This window comes from Acinonyx jubatus, chromosome A1 (assembly GCF_027475565.1).
Source record: "Acinonyx jubatus isolate Ajub_Pintada_27869175 chromosome A1, VMU_Ajub_asm_v1.0, whole genome shotgun sequence".
Lineage (NCBI taxonomy): Eukaryota > Metazoa > Chordata > Mammalia > Carnivora > Felidae > Acinonyx > Acinonyx jubatus.
The window spans coordinates 25499809-25522012 of NC_069380.1; the positions used below are offsets into that span (position 1 = coordinate 25499809).

Here is a 22204-nt window from a genome sequence, read left to right on the forward strand (position 1 = left end):
CCCCCACTGGTGCTTTCTTGTGGTCTCTCTCAAAAAAAACTTTTTTTTCTTTTTCTTGGGGGGTCAGTGCCTTTTATATTAAGAATTGCATTTTTCTCACTCCAGCAAGATGAAAGGGATGTCCAGACATTCACATATGGCAAAGATCAGAAGTCCTGGCAGGCATCACAAATGGAAAAATGACTGTGTTGGACAGACAGCAGCCACTGGATCTGGTAGTAGCTTGCGTGATTCGAAGCCTGAAGATCCGCCCAAGGCAAATGCAGACCCTCTGGGTGTTTTGGTAAACACGGACTCTGGTAAGCTAAACAGGAAAGCAGCATGTTGATAAGCTTACCGGCCATGGTGCTGAACTTGATTCTTCACAGTGTTATTTGTGGAGAGTTTGATGGCAAATATGTACAAAAGTAGAATGATGCTTTTCTTTTTCTTCGTAATGGGAGTGTCTTGTCAAAACCCTCATTTCAGGTCATCTTTTCTGAATCTTGGGGAGTGGGTGCATGAGGCAGACAGATATGAAAGGAAGGTTGTATTTATTGGATAATTGTCATAGTATGGTGTAATCTTGGGAACTTTCTTAAGATTGTTCTGAATGTGTCAATGCTATAGATTCAAAATCTTCCAGTTATGTTAATTTTTCCCCCAGTGAAGTGGGTAATTCCAGTGGAAGCCAGTATTATTTATGCAGCTAAGCATGAACATAATCTCTTTGGGTAAATGATATTATTTCAGTGTATTTGATACTGTTCTTCCTCAGCCCATAGAATATATTTATATTAGCCTTAAATTCCCTTATTCTTGCTTAATAAGTTGAAAAATTAAACGACCAGAATGCTGCTAACTACATAGAGATACCCTCCAGCCTCTGAGGCTCCATTTTCCCTTCTGAAAAATAAAAATGTAGATGTAAGTGTCTTGAAAAACAAAAATGTAGGTGTAAATACTTCTACCATCTTTCCTTCCAATAACGTATGTATGTTCTCTTCTGCAAAGGAGTGTTATTAGTGAGTGGACTGGTTTTACATTAGAAGTTTGCTAGCAAGCTCTGTTCTGCTTAGAAGACAATGGCTTCTGTGATAATCACATGGCAAATTATTAAACTTATGGATGGCAAGAGATGGGGTCACTCATTCCGTGACTGAATCAGGATGGAAGGGATCTTGGTATAATTGAGTATTGGGCAAAGAATAAGATAGAATTTAGTTAGAATGATAGTAATTATTTTAACACCAACTAACACTTACTGAGTAAGGTACTTACTGTGCTCTACGTGCTTTGTACGTGTTAATAACTCTTTTTCTCATCGCAAACCTTTTCAAATGCATAGGCACTGTTGCTACTTCCATTTTAGAACTGAGGGACGCAGGGTAAGGAATTTACCTTAGTGCAGCTGCTAGCTAATGCCAGAGCCAAAGTTTGAATTTAAGAGTCTGACTCGACCGGACACTATACTTCCTCTAAATGTGAAGTCTGAATTTATCTAAAAAAATATTGTACGAGCCTAGGATAGTTGAGATGTAGGAGAGAGTTTAGAAAAGGCAACTTTTTATCCTTGTTGATAGCAAGGAAAAGGCAGATGACATCTGGGCCAGGGCTGTTTACTCTTGGGCACTGATTTTTTCCCTTCAAAGATATTAGAGCCCACACACACTTCATCAGATTCACAATGTGTGACCTTGATGATAAAAACCATCTGTATTCAAGTATAAACTTTCATGTCATTAAAATACTTGAAACACAAAGACTACTGTTAAAATTAGTAAGTTACTAATTTGAAAATTATGTAATTCTTCATGCACTTTTCTAAATGAACATTTGAAGGACTTTGTAATGTTGCACAGTCTTCATCCTGTTAGCTTTGGTAGATGGGTAATTCTGTTTTCTTTCTCTTTTTTGAAGTAACCTCTATACACAATGTGGGGTTCAAACTCACAACCCTGAGATCAAGAGTTTCATGCTCTATTGACTGAGCCAGAAAGAACCCCTTCTGTTTTCTCATTTTTAAAGAAGTAGTTTAGTATGTGGTGATCTGGTGAAATACCAACAAAAAGATGATTATATATTTTGCTCTATTAAACCTGTATGTAGGTATTCAGGAGATGCTTTAGATGCGAGAACAGTGTAGATACCTTCATCTTCATGGTAGAAAGCATTTAGTCAGATTCCTAGCAGCAGTTAAATGAGGGATCTCAAGTAATTTTTTTGGTTTAAATGTTGAAACCTTTACCTATACCGAGGATCAAAGATAGCAAGGTCAAAGATGATTATGTAAGTCTTGAATATAAAACTCTTACAAGTAAGTTTTAAGTTTCTGATAATGTTCTTTAAGGAAATTAAAAAAAAAAACAATGATCAAATTGGGGTAGCTTTATTTTGTGGGAGAGATTCCATTTAAATTTATGTTATCCTTTACCTGGGATTTCTTCTGGACTTTTATATTTTCCAAAACAATGTTTAGAGCATTGGTTCTTCCAACTTTTCACTCCAGTTGTAGCTACAAAAAGCTGTGTGTACCGTATTTTCACATGCCCAGATATTGTCAGCATGTCTGCTCTCCAATCTGTCAGTCCTACACTTGTTTGCAGGCAGCTTCCTTCTCCATGGGCTTGAGCCGGCCCACCTTACGATCGGTTGTCATGCTCGTTATCCAGGTTATCGTTGGCAGGGCACCATTGTAATAATATGGCCCTGTTCATGCTCTCAGGTGGCAGTTTTCATCACTAATTTCACTTTTACAATGAAGATTTCTCAATGCTTTACTTTTTTTTTTTTTCTCCTTTTTTAGGCTCAGAACCTTATGTAGACATCAGCATTCACATCTTAAACAAGGACAGTTTTTAAGGATCTTTATAGACTTCAGATCATGCTTAGAAAACGAGTGTTTTTTGTGATAGTTGGCAGTATGTGAACGCTCATTAATTGCGCAGGTGCTTTACTGTTACACAGGGAAAGCCTATCATTTGGAGTCTCCCAGTTTATCAGTTTTGAATATGGCCTTACTAGATGTTACTAGATGTCCTTAGTGGTGCTGTATTTTTTTTTTTTTTAATAGTTCTTTGCATATTCTGCTAACCCGTCTCTCAAGGTGTTGTTGCAAATCTGTTTTTGGTGTCTCATTTGTTGGGACCATGTTTATTTGTTGTTTAAGTATATATACAACATGTTTTATGGCTTTCCTGACATGTGGTTTTAGTAAGTGTTGTCTGAGCTAGAAAGAAAAGAGCTGGGCAATGATGCGTGTCACGCATCGCCGACTGAAGTGCCTCAGCATCCACAAAACAAAAAAGATCCAAGTTGTCAGTCGTATAGTATAAATATAGCTATTGTCATAGAACACTGGGGGACATCAGTGTCTACACTGACATTAAGGTAGGTGGGCTTCTGGCGTTTAAAAGGTAGATGTGAAAATAAGAAAGTAAGCTAGCATGTCAGTTGCCATGAATGCTTGTTGTTAATACTTGTTTTTGAGAGTTGGAAACTGTAAAGCAAGGTTTCCATTTTTTAGGGTGACTTTTTCAACATACTGCGTTTTCTTTAGGGTACGTAATCGATAAATCTTCACAGAGCTAGAGCGTGTAATTGTGTTTTGCTTCATAAAGGCTATAGGAAATAGGAGGGGGACGAAGGCGAGAGACACGTAAAGAAAGAAGTTGTAGGAAGAAGCCAGATGGGAAGCGTTTACACCTAGGGTTTATACTTACAAAGTCTGCAAGACTTACACAGGGCATTTTTTTCCCACTTTTCATTTCAGTAAGGATTTACTTGAGGTCCCACATTCTGCTTGTTCAGGATTGTAATTTAGAGAAGTTTCTCCCTGCTTTCAAGAAATTCATAGTCCAGTGATAAATTTTAGATTATTACATATATGTGTATTTTGGTCAGAGGGCATATGATATGTATGTGTGAGAGATTGAGGTGAGGTTTACCCTAAGGAAAGTATTGCTAGGGTTTTAACAGTAAGAGAAATTATTTGAGCTAGTATTTTGTAATCATTTTAAAGTTTGATTTTATCATCTTCATTGCTCCTATCTTTATACTGGCATTTTTGGGTTAGAGAGGTGTTTCGGCTGCTTTTGTTAAAAAGTGAGTGAATTTTCGTGAGTATAATTTTGTCAGCCAGTACAATGCCTTCAGCATACTCTTTGCAGCTGCTAAAAATGCCTGCGTTTGAACTGCTGGTAGATCCAAGGGACTTTGGGAATGGCTTTTTTTTTTTTTTTTTTTGAGATGAAAAGTCATGGTCGAGGACTGTTTTGATAGGGCCAAAAAGACGATCCCCCTTTTCAAAGTGTTATTGCATATCATGGATTCCCAAAACATGCCTGAGGGAGAACGAAAGCAGGGAGCAATTGTTCACTTGTGTGGACTCCTAGCTCTTACCCATGGGGAGGGTACTCACGTACAGCGAACTATGTGACAGTCCTGGTAGTGAGTTCACCAGGCATCCGTATTGTGGTTTTACCGTTGTTAAACTGAAGAAACCAGGGCCTTTTGGAGAAATGATTGATCGTAGAGCTGGGACAGAGAAGATACAAAGTGAACCTAGAGCACCTTAATAGTGCCAGAAGGGAAGAAAGTGCTCAGAAAAATGTGAGGATGCAGGCGTGTCCAAAGGATATAGGGACCAACTGGAAAATGCTCCCAAGAGCCAAAGTTGGCATTTTAGTTCTACCCACAAAATAAAGAATAATAGATTAGAACCCAAAGAACAAATATCCATGAGTCCATACAGATAGAAATAAAAAATGAGGAAGGAAGAACAGATTTTACAGACAAATTCTAATTGATAAAAGTAGGAGAAATGAAGGAAATAGAAAGTTACCATTAAAACACGACAGCAGTAATTGTTTCAGGCAAGACCCACTGAAGAATGGTAAAATTAGTGGCAAAACTTTAATGTAAAACAGGGCATTAATATAGTTTCAAAATATTTCCCCCTTATTAATTATTAGTAAAATAATACTGTGGTGGTTTTAACATATGTCCAAGTTTCTTTGATATTCCTTATCTAAGAGGGAGGAGCTTAATTCCCTTTCCCTTGAATGTGGGCTGGACTTAATGATTTGAAAAAACAGAATAATAAAAGAGAGAAGTAGTAACTTTATTGCAGAGAAACCAGTCAGACCACCAAGAGATCAAGGTTAATGTCACCAGTAATAAGTGATGTTGATGTCATGGACCCTTGAAATGATGTGATGAGAACGGCACTGCCTAAAATCCATAGCTTCCGTGTGATCATCAGAAAACATCAGGCAGACCCTAGCTGAGGGGCCTTCTACAATGACCAGTAGTCTTTGGAATCTTCAAGTTCATGAAAGACCAGGAAATCCTGACAAATTGTCACAAATTTGGAGAAGACACAGATAAGGAGTCATAATGACTAAATGCATTGTGACATGATGGATTGGATCCTGAAACAAGAAAAGGGCATTAGTGGGAAAAGTGGTGAAATTACTATATGATCTGTAGATTAGGTAGTATTATACCAATGTTAATGTGGTAGCTATGAGAAATGTGCCATGGTTATGTAAGATGTTAACAGTAGGGGAAGCTAGGTGTAGAGTATGTGGAAGTTCTTTGTACTATCTTTGCAACATTTGTGTAAATCTAAAATTGTTTCAAATACAAAGTTTTTTATAAAAAAAAAAAAAAGGCAGGAAAAGGTGTGATATGTAGGCCAATCAGAGCCTTGCCCTCCACTTCTTGAATTGAGTTGTGAGGAAACACTATCCTCCAGGGTTTATTTCCCTGTGCTTTTCTATTATGTTCTGGTTATAAAAACAGAAAAAACTGAAAAGCATTAAAAAAAAAAAAAACACCCTACTTTTTCTTAACTTACAGAGACAGCCACTGCTCACATTTTGTTGTATATCCTTGTAATGTTTTCCTTATCACGTGTATATGATTTTTAAAAATAAAAATGGAATCATGTTATTAAAGAAAAGAAAGAAGGGCCCCTGGGTGGTTCACTTCAGGTCTTAATCTCAGAGTCCTGAGTTCAAGCCCCAGGTTGGGCTCCACCCCGTGGAGACTACTTTAAAAAAAAAAAAAAGAGCTTTGAATCCAGACAACTAGGTTTGTGTTGAGGCTCTACCTTTTCCTAACCCTATTGTTCTGTACTAGTTAGCCTTTTTTGAACTTGTCGTTATTCATTCATGCAACAGTTTGTTCTTCAAATATTTGTTGAACATTTATGTATTGTTTTAGGCTCTGAAGATATGGTACTGAACAAAGCCGAACCCTTTCCCCCCTGTAACTTGTGCTTGTTGACCTCCAAGTAGATCAGGTAGTTGTTTGGAGTTTTGCTAGAACAGGGAACAGAGAAATGGAACCATAGCTGGAAGAAGATATTTTTTAGCATTATTACTGACCATAGAGACATTTTTTAAAACTTTTTTATGTTTTTTATTATTATTATTTTTCTTTTTTTGAGAGAAAGAGAGCGAGAGCAAGCTGCAGAGGGGCAGAGAGAGAGAAGGACAGAGAGAATCCCAAGCAGGTTCTGCACTGTCAGTGCAGAGCCCAATGCAGGGCTCCAACTCACAAACTGTGAGGTCATGACCTGAGCCAAAACCAAGAATTGGACATTCAACCGACTGAGCCACCCAGGTGCCCCGTCCATGGAGACATTTTGGTAGGATGGCTTCATTTTAAGAAGAGGACTTTATGTGTCTATAGGAGATATTCTAGCCCACTAATTAAGAATTGGGATTTAGAGTCAAATAGCCCGGATTTAAATTTGATCCAACTGTTGTATAATTTTGTTACCTGAAGGAAAAGTAATTTAGATTCTCTGAATTTTGATTTCATCACCTGTAATGAATAGTGAAAACATATGACACCTCCTGAGAATTAAACAAGCTTATACTTTTAGAGAGCATTATAGTCAACTGTGTTGTGCTTTTCAGTACCTCTCTTTGGGTCTTAGAAGGAAATAATACAGTTTGGCATCTCATCATTCAAACAATGAGGTGAACAGTCTCCATACTAATATTGCTGTAGATTTCTCTTTAGTCCACTAGTAATTTGTATATAAACCTGTGTATTTTTCTTTTCCCTTATTTAATTCATGAGAAAGGATAATAAAATAGCTTAAAATTGACAAGGAGCCGTTTTGGGGGCTGTGGTGCTGATTAGTATGGATGGGTGGAGGAGAGGGGATTTAACTTCATACACCAGCAGGTGGTAGTTCCGTGTTCACATAGACGTATACCCCGTATCCTACTAGCATGTTTCATTTTCCCCTGGGCTGACTCGGTGAATGTTAAATGCTGTCTTGAAGCATTTCATATTGGTTGTGGGTTGAGCTGGTTCATTATTACATAGACAGGTTACTTCCTGTTTTCATTCTTCAGTCAGGCTTTCTTTTTATTGGTTGGTTAGAAGAGATTTAATACACTTTTAGAGCTGCCAAAAACACATGTAATAGGCAGTGTCCTGAGGCTACTGCCAGGTTCACTGGGCTATGATCAAACACTTTACCTTTGGCAGGCTCTTTGAGACTTGCTCAATTCTCTGGTTTAACTTGTTTACTTAAGTTCTTAGAAGTTCTAAATAATAAAAACTTCGGGTGAATTCATTTCAGTGTAACTCTTTGAGTAATCCTTTATGTATAAAGTGTTTTAAATATTACTTGTGCCCTCAAAACCAGTCTTAAAAACAAAAGAGGTAGATTTTTTTTTTCATAGTTTACTTATTCCTAAATCTAATTTTTACAGTCAACCATCCCAATCTAGTGAAGTTAAATAAATTTCTGGCCTTGGTCTTTCCACTGCCTTAATGAAATTAATTATTAGCACAGTAGCATAAATGAAGTAAAATAATTAATAGCAAAGACTGTATAATTAATTTAGAGAAGGCCCAAATTCCATAACCTGTGAAGCATGGTAAGTAACTGAGCTCTTTGTAGCTTCCATTGACCCTCTGTCTTCTCTTTGGGGCAGATAGCTTCTTTGACCATGAAGGTTTCAAACCAAGGGACATTTTTAGGTTTCCTGAATTTTGTTTTTGGGGAGGATTAGGGAAATGATCAGAAATTGCTTCCTTTTTATTAACATCTGAGGGAGTGTGGGGCTGTCAGCTTTCTTAAATATGGTGGTGGATGTTTCTGGTTGACTGTTTCCCTTCTTTCCTGTTCTGTTTCAGAGTCTGATAAAGAGGAGAAACCACAGAGTACCGTCATACCTAAGGAAGTAACACCAGCCCTGTGCTCACTAATGAGCAGCTATGGCAGTCTCTCAGGGTCAGAGAGTGAGCCAGAAGGTAAGTTGTGGCTTCAGTTGTTACAGGCGGTTTGTTTTGTTTTGGTGCTTTTTGAATTTGGTGTATACTGTGCATCAGTAGCATCCTTTCATGTGTGTGTTTCTGAGGGCAAGATGTGTCAAGTATATTCTTTATTTAATCTTCACTTTTTTCATCTGATTCAGAAGTGAAGTTAGCAGAGGATAAAGGAAAACTGGAGAAATGAGGAAATGTATTGTTGGCCTGGGAGAAAAAGGCAAAAATAATATAATGACAGAAGAGAAAGAGAAAGAGAAATATTCCATTAAGGAAATAAAAATTCTAAAAGATATGACAAAGAAAGTTAATTTCTTTTTTTTTTACTCTCAAGAACACTTGTCTTAACATGTTTATTCAGGGATGCCTGGGTAGGTCAGTCAGTTAAGCATCTGACTCTTGGTTTTGGCTCAGGTCATGATCTCACAGTTTGTGAGTTTGAGCCCTGTTTCGGGCTCTGCCTGGAGCCTGCCTGGGTTTCTCTCACCTTCTCTCTCTGCCCCTCCCTGGTGTGCATGCTTGCTCGCTTGCTCTTTCTCTCTCAAAATAAATAAACTTTAAAAAGAAAAAAAAATTATTTAGCACCTTTGGTAGGTAGAGAGAGGTCATTTGTGACCAAACGGATAATAGAATTCCTTAGATGTATATGGAGCATTGTTCTTTACAGAGCGCATTTATGTAAACTGCTCATTTGAGGAACACAGTAACTCTGTACTTGTGGTTGAATTAGCCCATGTGTTTTAAAGACTGGACGAAATGGAATCCTTGAATGTTCTTTCTGAGAAGTCAGCGATGTACAGGATACATGTCTAACCTTTAAAGATGTTGACAAACCAGCTTAATCTAGCATCTTTTTTAGGGCCACCTAAAAGGGTTGTGAGTAGGTTATTGATCATCGTAGTGTTGCAGTTCTAAACCCAGGGTTCATATATAAATAATCAGCATATGCTTACTGAGTAAGCCCGTGTCCTTCTGTTGTGGAACCCTGGCTCTGCATGGTAAATTTATTTGGGCTTTACCATCCATGAGAGAATTCATTTGTGTGTGTCTCTGGACAAGATGTGTAATCACAGTAGGAGCTATACCAAAGATGAGAATATAGGGTCTACAAGTGAGTGTGTAGAAAGAAGGGAGGATTTGAGTGTAATTGGATGAAGAAGGCAGCACTTTTAATATTAATTAGGTTACAGGTAATCACTGTTTGTATAGTTGGAAGATGTTGAAGGAGAAAGAGTTGGGCTTTAATATGAAGGATAATGTTTAGATGTATCCGTAACATAGGGACTTTTTCTTCTTTTTTAATGGACCACGATTTACTATGGTAGCTGGTTAAAAGCTACTTGAATTTTGATATATAAACTATTTTGGCTTTATCAGAGTATTTCTTAACAGATGGTTGCCTCTTCTTATTTTTATTTTTACTTTAAGGAAAAGTATTTATTTCTTTACTCTTGTTTCCAATACACTGATACGATTATGGAGTTACTCTTTAAACACATATTATATTTCCTGCTTATCGCTCTTATTTATGACAGGTGATAGCAATGAAAGCTGTTACCAGATTACTGAATCTCATAAAAACAAGCTGCACTAATGCTCTCTTCTCTCTCTCTCTTAAGATAAAACATTTGATACTTTCATTCTCATGTCTTCATTTTGAGGCTGCCACCATCTTCCAGTTAGAAGGAAGAAAGGAAACTGGGAGGTCCCACTCCTTCATTTATAGAAACTTAAATTTAAAGAAGACAAGTTTGTGAAGTTAGTATGTGTCAGAGCTGATATAAAGCCTAGGTTTAGGGACTTAAAAATCTAAAAAAGTCAACTATATTGCCTTTCATTATAGTCATGCTCTGTGTTCCTGAACAGAAATGCATAGCCTTTTCTTATAGATAATAGAAGATATCATCTATTAAAAGATACATTTGATTTTATATGAACTTATTTTTACTAATTGTCTAAAATTCCCTGCCTAAAGGAAAAAGACCTTGCTTGACATTCCTAAGGCTTAAGAATTATTTTCTGTAGTTTGAATTCAGCTTTATTGGACATAGTCGCCCAGGTCACTAGCAAGTTTCCAACTTTCATGGTTAATTCTGGGCCACAGGATAGAATATTGACACAGAGGGACTTCGGAAGAAGTAAACCAAAGAAATAAAGGGGGCTTTTGCCGAACCATGAAATAGCATCTAGAAGGCTGCTTATTCAAGTGGATTCTAAATAGAGAGGAGTAGTCTGATTCATCACAGATTTTAACAATTGTATCATCATAATTAAGATCGGTCTCAATTTAGGAATTAATACAAAGGTGTGGAGAGGATCTTAAACATGAATAGTGCTTTTCCAGAAAGAGTTTTAAACAAGGAAAGGGTCCCTCAAGAAACATTGAAGCAAAACAAGAGGCTGTGCTTGGCTCCGAATCATTAAGGCTGTCCATCATTAAGATATACATAGGAAAGAAAATTTCAATGAGTAATGTTTCCAAGTGGGTTAGTTTGATATCTGTCCTGGGTTTTGCATGTTAGCGTTTTGTTTTTGTTTTGCCATGTTAGAAGTTAAGTGCAGTTTTATAGCTCTTCAAAATTGTTTTTCAAACTGGTTTGGGATATGACCGGTGGTTCTCTAAACTGAAAACTCATTTAAAAGGCTACAAACCAAAAAAGTATGATTTATAGGTTTGAAAAACTTGAACGGTTATGTTTTAAATTCATTTGGATTGATAAATATTGCATTAAAATATGACACTAAGCTGGGAAATGTTGTGAGCCTCAAGAAAAACATAACTGGTCCCAGTTCCTCATTCCTTAGCAGAAGATTGACAGTGTGAGCTCCGGTCCATTTGACTTTTGTGCTCCTGAATTGGAAGGGCAATACTTGGAGGGGAAGGAAATAATAGAAAATAGTGCCCTTTCTGCCATTTGTTAGTATTCCCATAGTTTTCAGCTCTATAAACCACTTTGAATTCTTTTTTTAAAAGTTATTTATATATTTATTTATTTTTAATGTTTATTTCTTTAAAAAAAATTTTAATGTTTGTTTATTTTTGAGAGGGGGAGAGACAGAGTGCAAGCTGGGGAGGGGCAGAGAGAGAGAGAGAGGGAGACGCAGAATCCGAAGCAGGCTGCAGGCTCCAGGCTCCTAGCTGTCCACACAGAGCCCGATGCGGGGCTCAAACTCACTAACGGTGAGCTCATGACCTGAGCCGAAGTCGGATGCTCAACCAATTGAGCCACCCACGCGCCCCAAATGTTTATTTATTTTTGAGAGAGAGAGAAAGCAGAGCATGAGCAGGGGCAGGGAGGGGCAGAGAGAGAGAGAGGGAGACACAGAACTCGAAGCAGGCTCCAGGCTCTGAGTTGTCAGCAGAGAGCCGGATGCGGGGCTCAAACTCACAAAACTGTGAGATCATGACCTGAGCCGAAATCGGATGCTCAATCGACTAAGCCACCCAGGTGCCTCTACTTATTTATTTTTAGAGAGAGAGAGAGAGCAAGCGAGCATGCAAGTGGGGGTGGAGCAGAGAGAGAGAGGGAGAGAGACTCTCAAACAGGCTCTGTGCTGTCAGTGGGGAGCCTGACACGGGGCTCAAACCCACAACCCATGAAATCGTGACCTGAGCCAAAATCAAGGTGCCAACACTTGACCAACTAACTGAGCCACCCAGGTGCCCAAAACCCACTTTGAATTCTTACATTCTTTTCTGGTTATATTTCTCTTCTTTTTCTCTTTTTTCTGTCACTTTGAGGGCACATCAAAACCACTGTCATCATAGCAAATTCTTTTTTTTTTTATTAAAAAAATTTTTTTTAATGTTTATTTTTGAGAGAAAAAGAGAGAGGGGGAGGGAGACAGAATCAAAACCACAATGAGATACCACCTTACACCTGTCAGAATGACTAACATTAACAACTCAGGCAACAACAGATGTTGGCGAGGATGCGGAGAAAGAGGATGTCTTTTGCACTGCTGGTGGCAATGCAAGCTGGTGCAGCCACTCTGGAAAACAGTATGGCGGTTCCTCAAAAAATTAAAAATAGAACCACCCTATGACCCAGCAATTGCACTACTACGCATGTATCCAAGGGATACAGGTGTGCTGTTTCGAAGGGACACATGCACCCTAACGTTTATAGCAGCGCTATCAACAATAGCCAAAGTATGGAAAGAGCCCAAATGTCCATTGATGGGTGAATGGATAAAGAAGGGGTGTGTGTGTGTGTGTGTGTGTACACACACACACACACACACACACACACACACACACACTGGAGTATTACTCGGCAATCAAAAAGAATGAAATCTTGCCATTTGCAACTTTGTGGGTGGAACTAGAGGTTATTATGCTAAGTGAAATTAGAGAAAGACAAAAATTAGCACTATGTGCTAATTGACTTGGATGTAAATTGAAAAAAAGAAGAAGAGGTATGTTGTTTAGTTTCCAGATATTTGGAGGTTTTCTAGGTAGTTTTTTTGTTCCTAATTTTACTTTAATTCTGTTATGGCCAGAGAACATACTTTGTGCACTTTCAGGGTGTTTGTTTTTTTTTTTTTTCTTTTTTCAGTTTTTTGAGACTTGTTTTATAGCCTAACACAAGATGAGTGTTCATGTGAACTTGACAAAAGTATGCATTGAGTTGAGTGTTTGTCAGGTTTGTCTTCTATTTCCCTCTAGTTTTCTGTTTAATTGTACTTCAGTTAGTGAGAACAGAGTGTTAAAAGTCTCTAACCTTAATAATAGATTGGTCTATTTTTTGTTTCAATTCTGTGAGCTTTTGCTACATATATAGTGAAACTCTGTTATAAGGTGTCATTGTTTTGCCTTCATGATGAATTGACTTCTTTATCATTATGAACTGTCCCTCTTTATCCCTGGTGATAGTCCCTGTTTTGAAGTTCCCATTGTCTGATATTGATATAGCTGATCTAACATTTTTATGATTGGCATATGCATGGTATCTTCTTCTCTCCTTTTTTTTTTTTTTTTTTAATTATTTGAGAGAGAGAGACAGAGTACAAGCTGGGGAGGGGCAGAGAGGGAGACAAAAATCTGAAGCAGGCTCCAGGCTCTGAGCTGTCAGCACAGAGCCCGATGCCAGGCTCAAACCCACGACAAACTTTGAGATTCATGACCTGAGCCGAAGTCAGAGGCTCAATCAACTGAGCCACCCAGGCGCCCCCACTCCTTTTAACATTTTATTTATTTATTTATTTACTTACTTACTTATTTATTTTGAGAGAGAAAGAGAGAACGAGAACCAAGTGGGAGAAGGGCAGAGAGGAGGGGTGGGGCAGAGGATCTGAAGCTGGCTCTATGTTGACGACAGCAGAGAGCCCAATGTGGTGCTCAAACTCAAGAACTGTGAGATCGGGACTTGAGCTGAAGTCAGAAGCTTAACTGACTGAGCCATCTAGGTGCCCGCCTCCTTTTACTTTTAACCTGTGAGGGGTCACAGGCAGTCCTTGCTTTGTACTTCCTTGGTAACTGAGATTTAATGTCATTCCTGTTTGTGCAAGGCAAGGACTGGCTACAGTTTAAGGTTGGTTTCTCGTAGACATTATGTAATTGGTCTTGTGTTTTTCTCCCCAGTCTGACCACTCACCCTTTTAAGTGTGATGTTTAAATTATTTATATATATGGTAATTGATTTGGCTTGTTTCTTTTTGTCTCAGTTGTTTTTTGTTCTCTTTTCCTTCTTTTCCTGCCTTTGCATTTATCTTGTCTTAGTTTTAGGGTAGTGCAAATATGGGTTTATTAGTTGAACCTCTTTTTTATTTTTTAGGAATTGGTCTAGAGTTTATAGTATGCATCTTCATTCAACTTGTTGCCATATAGTTTCAATGATATTGCACCACTTCATATATAGTTTAAGAATTTTATAGCAATATACTTACACTTTCCTCTTCCCTTCCTTAGTGCTATTGTTATCATGGGTTTTCCGAGAGATGTTATAAATCCCCCATACATTGTTATTATTTTGGCTTTGAATAAACAGTTATCTTTAAAACCTTTTGCAAATGAGAAAACATGTCTTTTGTATTTATCCACATATTGACGATTTCTGACACTCTTCATTTCTTTGTGTAGATTCAGGTTTCCATCTGGTATTATTTCCTTCATAGGGATCACTTTCTGTAGCTCTTTATGGTAATCTCTTCAATTCTTGGCAAATTATATTCCCAACTTGAAAAATATTGTGCTATATTATAAATGCCTAGTTTTTAGTACTAAGTAGCCAGTATTATGGCTGCTGGGAGGGGGGGGATTATTGACTTTTTTTTTTTTTTAAATTATTGGAAGTTTACCAGGTTTTTTTTTTGTTATTTATTTTTGTATTTTTTTGTTCATCACATTTAGAAGCTCCCATTAAGACTGAAGCAGACATTCTGGTGGAAGATGAGGTTCTTCATAGTGAAACTCCTAAGAAACCAAGTCAAGATGTTAAAGTGACTGTTAGAAAGTATGAGAGCCAAAAGAAAAGTTTTAAAAAGACAAACCCTAAGAGGAGAAAAGATTATCACAACTATCAAACATTATTTGAACCAAGAACACACCATCCATATCTCCTGGAAATGGTAAATGACTGTTCTTTACATTGTAATCTTTGTGTTTTTCTCAGATGATGAAGACAGAGCCACTGCGTTTGTGTGTGGGTTCACGATGCGTGTTTTTTAAGGTCACCAACAACATTTGCTCCTTGACGACTCAACTGTGTATCTTAACTTTGAAGCTTCATTTCACATATAGCTGACGTCTGGTAAATGTGTAGAATAGTTACACTTTTCAAAACTGCTTAAAATAAAAGAATCTAGATTTAACTGATTGGCAAGGAAATATGTATTGAGGTGTGCTGACATTGTTAAAGTTTTCATTGAAAGCACAGATAAATGCAGTGGCAGACTAAAGGGAGAAAGAGGTTTTTATGCATTTATTTTGTGCGTTATTGACTTTATTCTCAGCGTGATATGCTGAAAAATCTTATTTCTTCAACAAATTTTAAAAGAGGAAGCATCACGTCTTTTGATTCTAAGTAATGGACATGAAGCTGTTCATTGACCCAGGACTTTCATGCTAAGAGTGATTGAAAATATTCCAAATTTTTTACTAGAGTTGTAGAACTGTTGACATTGTTGAACTGTTGTGTGAAAGTCTGTTTTTGCTCCGTCAGGTAAGTGCTTATGCTGTAGCTAAAGTGTTCTGTGCCTGCACTCTTTGAGGTGTTACATGTAGACACTGTTGCTTCTTCTTAAAGTTGATGTGAAATGTAAATTTCAGTGTTTATATAAATTGCATTTTTAAAATACTTACCTTATAAGTAGTAAATTAAATCCTCTCTCCACTGAACATTTGTTCCTCTGTGATGTTTCTAGACTACACTAATGACATCAGAAAAGAAATTGAGTGATCTTTCTCTTTTCTACAAATCACATATGATTCCTTGGTTATGTGTTTCTTCTAAAAATCAGGGATTTTTAGATTTCTTTTGATTACAATAAGCACAAAAATGAAAAGTTGTAACATTCCAGGAATGTTGGGATTTTTTACTGCTGGTTTCATTATTACTGTATTTATATATCTGCTTATCAGTTTCTATACTGTTTGTAGGTTTGGTTTTAGGAGGGCCCTCTTTGACAGGATTTGTAGATTAAAGAATTGCAGACTTTTAAACCTATATTTCCTGTCCTTTGTTAGATACTCCTAGAGAGGACCCCAAATGTGAACATTGGTGCTGTTTAAAAAGCTAGATAGTCTTGGTATAAGTTAAAAGGAAATGTTCCTGCATTATTTTTTAACAAATAATTTAAATATAATAATATTTTAGATTGTATTTCTTGGATATGTTTTATTTACCAGCTAATCATTTTATTGTTTTTGTTTTGTTTTGTTTTTTGTTTTAGCTTTTAGCTCCAGACATTCGACATGAAAGAAATGTTATTTTGCAGTGTGTTCGGTACATCATCAAAAATGACTTTTTTGGACTTAATACTAATTCTGCAAAAACTAAAGATGTATAGGTACCTGATGTTTCAGCGCTCATGTAACTCCTAAAGTTAGTAGAGGAAAACATTTTTAAAAGAAAACTGGATTAATAATTAAATTGTCAGCCTCATGGGATATTATGTTGGATTTTTAATTCTTTCCTTTGAATCTATGCAAATAAATACATAACTGATTTTTAAGAGTGTGTCTGTATTGTTGGGGTTGTGCATAATAATTGCTGGCAGAATTCTACTTTTTATTTTTATTTATTTGTATGTATTGCTCTCATATAAGGTAGTTTGCTCTTGGACCAGTTAAGAATGGAAGATACTGGTTTAGTAGTAGAGAAAAAAGCTTTAAAAATGTTGAATTCAGCTGAGCAAAGCTGTAGGTTAGGGAGAGAAATAGTCATTTTGCTTTTAATGCAGGAGAGCAAGAATCATTCTTTAACTATAGCAAGGGGGATTATTTTAAAAATAAACCCTATCAATTAATTCAACTCATAGGTCTTGAAATTTAAAATCTCCCTCTTTATTTCAAAGGACATTTTGAAATTCACCTATTGGCACTACTTAAGTAATTCAAGTATATTAATTAATGTTCAAGTTTGGTATATTAATATAGATATGTCCTCCATGTGTGTTTGGAGTCACTGAAAGTACTTCTTTTTGGTTCAGAATTGTACCTTTTTAATTTTTCTGTTGAAAACTATGTAAAGCATGGTACTGGATGAGGTCCAACTAATTTATAGCCAAAACAGTAGTTTGTGAAATAACGGGAAGCCTCAGTTTTAAGATTTAATTAAAATTCATCCTATGAACATATTAATTGAACCCTTTTAAAATGTCTTAAATAAATAGATCTTTTTGAGTCCTGTCCTACTAGAGATTTTGATTTTATGTTGTAGTCACCTGTGCTAGCTAGAGCAGGAACTTTCCCTTTTTGACTGGGTTTTTAAAAATCAGTCTGTTGTAGTTGAAAAACTGATTTTATCTGACATGGTGATTATGGAAGTCTATGAATCTTGCCTGCAAGAAAAAGGCAAGAACGCTGATGGGAGCCTTGAAGGAAGACCTCATCTTATCCAGAAGCCTGGAACACCTGGCATGTAACATTATTTGATTGCAGAGCTGAGATTAAAATTTATATTAGGTCTGTGTTTCCCAACTTTGTAACCACCATATGGACCGTTTTAGTCTCTTTTATTCTCCTCTTCCAGTGAATCCAATGCTTTAGAAAATCATCTGTCCAGTATATTACTTAATTCAGGTTATACAGTACTGTTGAGTGCTTGCTTATGTGCCACCACTATACATGGATTAAAGGTATCAACATGAACGAGGCCTTGCCTGACTTTAAGGAACTCAGTTTAATTTTTGTATTATTCATAGTTGTGACTCTTAACCCGTCATCTCATCGTCATGAAGTAACCAGGGTTACAAATGGGGTTGATGTTGTAAAACATGACTTAGTCTGCAGTTTTATCACAGGTTGGCATGCACATTCCATAGGCTGTAAGTACATAAATGATTCCAGACTCCAGGGCTACTTTCACAGACCCCTGGGTCTCCAGGGATGTGCACAACCACTGCCTTAAAGTGTATTGTGCAACGTTTGACTTTCAATTTCTCTTGTTTTCTAATAAATGTATTTAAGCCTGAAAATGCTCTTCTGAGTACTACCTTGACTGTGTCTGGCAGTCTTGAGCTCTGGTGACTGCTGTTTATTTCTAGTGGGTAATTTCAGATTCAGTTACCTTTATACTTAACCCAGGAATTATTCAAGTGCATTTAAAATTTCCAGGCACCTAGAATACAGCCCATACTGCTTCTCCTTTATGGAATACATGGTCAATATTTGTAAATGTTCTAGGAGTTTTTTTGAGGGGAGGGGTGCCTGTTTTTGGATAGAAGGATTTTTGGATTTAGCTTGTTAATTAATTGCTCATACAGTCTACATTTCTCTCTCTCTTTTAAAAAAATTTTTTTTAATGTTCATTTATTTTTGAGTGACAGAGACAGAGCATGAGCATGAAGGGCAGAGAGAGAGGGAGACGCAGAATCTGAAGCCGACTCCAGGCTCTGAGCTGTCAGAGCCAGACGTGGGGCTCAAACTCCTAGACTGTGAGATCATGATCTGAGCTGAAGTCGGATGTTTAACTGACTGCGCCACTCAGGCACCTCTACATTCCTCTCCTATTCATATAGTAAATTGATTTCTGAGATGTGAAAGCATTCTATGATGACTCTTGCTGAGTTGTGCCTTTTATAACTATGCAGTGCTCTTTTTTTGTCCTCAGTCCTGCACTGGCTTCTATTTTCCCTAATTACTCTAGTCAAAACAGCTTTTTGGGAGGTCAGTCTAATAGTCTCTGGGGAATTTAATCCATTTAATGGAAATTGTTGAAATGTTTGGACTGTCCCTGCCATTTTATTTCAGCTTTTCAGTGGCACGATTGAGTGTTGTTTTTTTCTCTTCGTTTTTCTTTCTAGTGCTTTGGAAATAATTAACCATATTGCTGTTCCTTTAGTGGTTACCCTTTTCTCTGTGTTTGCAGTTACAGTGGCCATGTCCTCCACCCCTCTCCCTTAGCATTCTTGCACTTGCCCACCTGGACCTTTTCTCCTGGTGTGATCATGTATTTGTTTCAGATTAATCTCTATTATCTTGGTGTGTGTGTTTGTGTGTGTTTAACAGTATGCGTCGTTATTTAGACAACTAAGTTTTATTGTGTCCTTTTCACTGCTTTTTCTTGCATCCCAGGGTGAGGTTTTTGGTGTACTGAAGCATATCATCAGGTCATTAAATGTTGAATCCTCCATTTGAATTTAAAAAAAATTTTTTTTCAACGTTTTTTATTTATTTTTGGGACAGAGAGAGACAGAGCATGAACGGGGGAGGGGCAGAGAGAGAGGGAGACACAGAATCGGAAACAGGCTCCAGGCTCCCAGCCATCAGCCCAGAGCCTGACGCGGGGCTCGAACCCACGGACCGCGAGATCGTGACCTGGCTGAAGTCGGACGCTTAACCGACTGCGCCACCCAGGCGCCCCTGAATTTTTTTTAAAATTGAGTTTAGGGTGTTAGGTTCAACATCATTTCCCTTGAGAATTGTAAAGCCTTAACATGATTGTTTGCTAGCATCTAGTATTGCTGATTTAAAACCCAGACACCAATCTGATTCTCTCACCTTCTCTTTTTATTTATTGGTAGAAACCTGCTTTTCTGTCACTGAAAAACTTTTAGGATTTTCTTTTCATGGTTTGAGTCCTAAAATTTCACCCTTATGTGTCTGGGTATGTGGAACATTTCCCATACCCCATGGTCCTTTACTTTGCAGAATTGGACCATTCTTGCACTGAGGGCAGCTTCTAGAAAGACATCCTTAATGACTTTCTTTCCATTTTATCTGTTTTATTTTTCTGCACCTCTTACTGGGTAACTGTGGGACCTCCTGCCTTCATCTTCTGTCATTGGACATTTACATTTTGTCTTGGTCTTTTTGCTCCATTCTGGAAGACTTCTTCAGATGTTATTTTCCAGATCACTGATTCTCTCTTCAGGTGTGTCCATGACATTAGTATTTTAGCTTTTCTATTTCATCTTAAGTTTAGTAATTTGTTTTTAAATATTCAAGATTTCTTGTTCTAATTGCTTTTTTCATAGCTGGAGTACCCTTCTGTTTCTGAGGATAGCAATTGGAATTTTCACTTTATTTTCTATTCCTCTAATTACTTTTGTTCCTACTGCCAACTTTTAATTTGTTCAGTTTATTAATTATCTTTACCACTATTTGTTGTCTTTAAAGGATCACTCTTACATATGAAAGATTTACTTGATGAATGTATTGAGAGTTGGGTGTGGACTTTCCCCACATTGGTATAAGCCTTCTTGTCTCCAAAAGACTTTTGACCTAGAAAGGGGGGCTTGTTCATGCAGACTTTTTAGAATACATGGATGGGGAATGGGCAGGAGATCTACGTTCTTGTCCCATCATCACCCCCGTCTCTTTGCCAAAATATACCGGGCTTTCTTCTGAGGATATAGCTCTTCTATGTGGGGCACAGCTCTCACACTGTACCCACCACTTGGTTTTGGAGGTGGGCAAGGTTAGGACTTGACAGTTGCAGCTAGCTGGAGGCCTCCACCTTCTGTCCCTTGTTGACTCAGCTTAGAGCATCCTTGGAATTGCTTTTACCTTTTCTGTTGGTGTCTCCAGGCCTGATTTGGGCTGAGGCTCTCCACTCTTGTTTTTTGTCAGTCTGATCAGCTTTATAGTGGTTCTCAAACTTCAGTGGGCATCCAGATTGCAGGTCCCCATCTCTGAAGATTATAATTAAGGAGGTTGGGATGTGGCCTGTGAATTTGCATTTCTTCCCCCCCCCCCTTTATTTATTTTTTAAATTTACATCAAGTTAGCATATAGTGCAACAATGATTTCAGGGGTAGATTCCTTAATGCCCCTTACCCATTTAGCCCATCCCCCCTCCCACAACCCCTCCAGTAACCCTCTGTTTGTTCTCCATATTTAAGAGTCTCTTATGTTTTGTCCCCCTCCCTGTTTTTCTATTATTTTTGCTTCCCTTCCCTTGTGAGCATCTGTTCTGTGTCTTAAAGTCCTCATATGAGTGAAGTCATATGATATTTGTCTTTCTCTGACTGATTTCACTTAGCATAATACCCTCTAGTTCCATTCACATAGTTGCAAATGGCAAGATTTCATTCTTTTTGATTGCTGAGTAATACTCCATCGTGTGTATATATATATATATATATATATATATATATATATATATATATATATACACACACCACATTTTCTTTATCCATTCATCCATTGATGGACATTTGGGCTCTTTCCATACCTTGGCTATTGCTGATAGTGCTGCTATAAACAGTGGGGTGCATGTGCCCCTTCGAAACAGCACACCTGTATCCCTTGGATAAATGCATAGTAGTGTAACTGCTGGGTCGTAGGGTAGTTCTGTTTTTAATTTTTTGAGGAACCTCCATACTGTTTTCCAGAGTGATGGTCAGTTTTTGTTGAATCTAATGGGAGTCCTCTGTGCTTCTTGGATTTTGATGTCTGTGTCTCTCCCCAGGGTAGGAAAGTTTTCCGCTTTGATTTGCTCACATAACCCTTCTACCCCTTTTTCTCTCTTTTCATCTTCTGGAACTCCTATGATTCTGATGTTGTTCCTTTTTAATGAGTTGCTGATTTCTCTAATTCTTAAATCGTGCTCTTTTGCCTTAATCTCCCTCTTTTTTCCTGCCTCATTATTCTCCATAAGTTTGTCTTCTGTATTGCTGATTTGCTGCTCTGCCTTATCCATCCTTGCCGTGGCATCCATTTGAGATTGGAGCTCAGTTACAGCATTTTTTATTTCATCCTGACTAGCTTTTACTTCTTTTATCTCTGCAGAAAGGGATTCTAATGTATTTTCAACCCCAGCTAGTATTCTTAATATCGTGATTGTAAATTCTGGTTCAGACATCTTGCTGGCTTGCTTAAGTCCCTGGCTGTTGTTTCTTCCTGCTCTTTCTTTTGGGGGGAATTCCTTCATTTCATCATTTTGAAGGAAGAAAAGGAATAAGGTAAAAAAAACACAAAACCTAAAATTAAAAAATGTTTAAAAATCAAATAAATGATGCTAGATCCTAGGTGTATTTTGGTCTGGTTGTTGAAAGGAGCTCGATAGATTAGAGAAAAAAGGGAAAGATAAGAAAAGAAAAAAAAACGTTTGAAAATTTGAAAAAATGAATACAATGAAATAGAACAAAATGAAAAGATGGAAGTAAAATAGAGTTTGGAAAATTTACAAAAAAGTAAAAAATACAGTAAAAAATTAAAAAAATATTTTTAATAATTGAAAATACAAATACATTTTTTCTTTCTGTATTCAAGAAAAAGAAAACAAAAAGAAAAAAAAATTGAATAGATGGACCAGCAAAC

The 22204-nt window shown here is 37.3% G+C and overlaps 1 protein-coding gene across 1 annotated transcript in view; it reads left to right on the top strand.

The window, feature by feature from the left end:
• NUFIP1 (nuclear FMR1 interacting protein 1) overlaps positions 1–16452 on the top strand; it is a 40532-nt gene extending 24080 nt beyond the window's left edge. Inside the window, exons 7-10 of the mRNA XM_015068923.3 lie at positions 106–299; positions 8146–8262; positions 14630–14847; positions 16171–16452. Of these exons, the coding sequence (XP_014924409.1) occupies positions 106–299; positions 8146–8262; positions 14630–14847; positions 16171–16287 (646 nt within the window). The 3' untranslated portion in view covers positions 16288–16452. The remainder of the gene's footprint in view (positions 1–105; positions 300–8145; positions 8263–14629; positions 14848–16170) is intronic.
• Positions 16453–22204: the final 5752 nt, after the last annotated feature.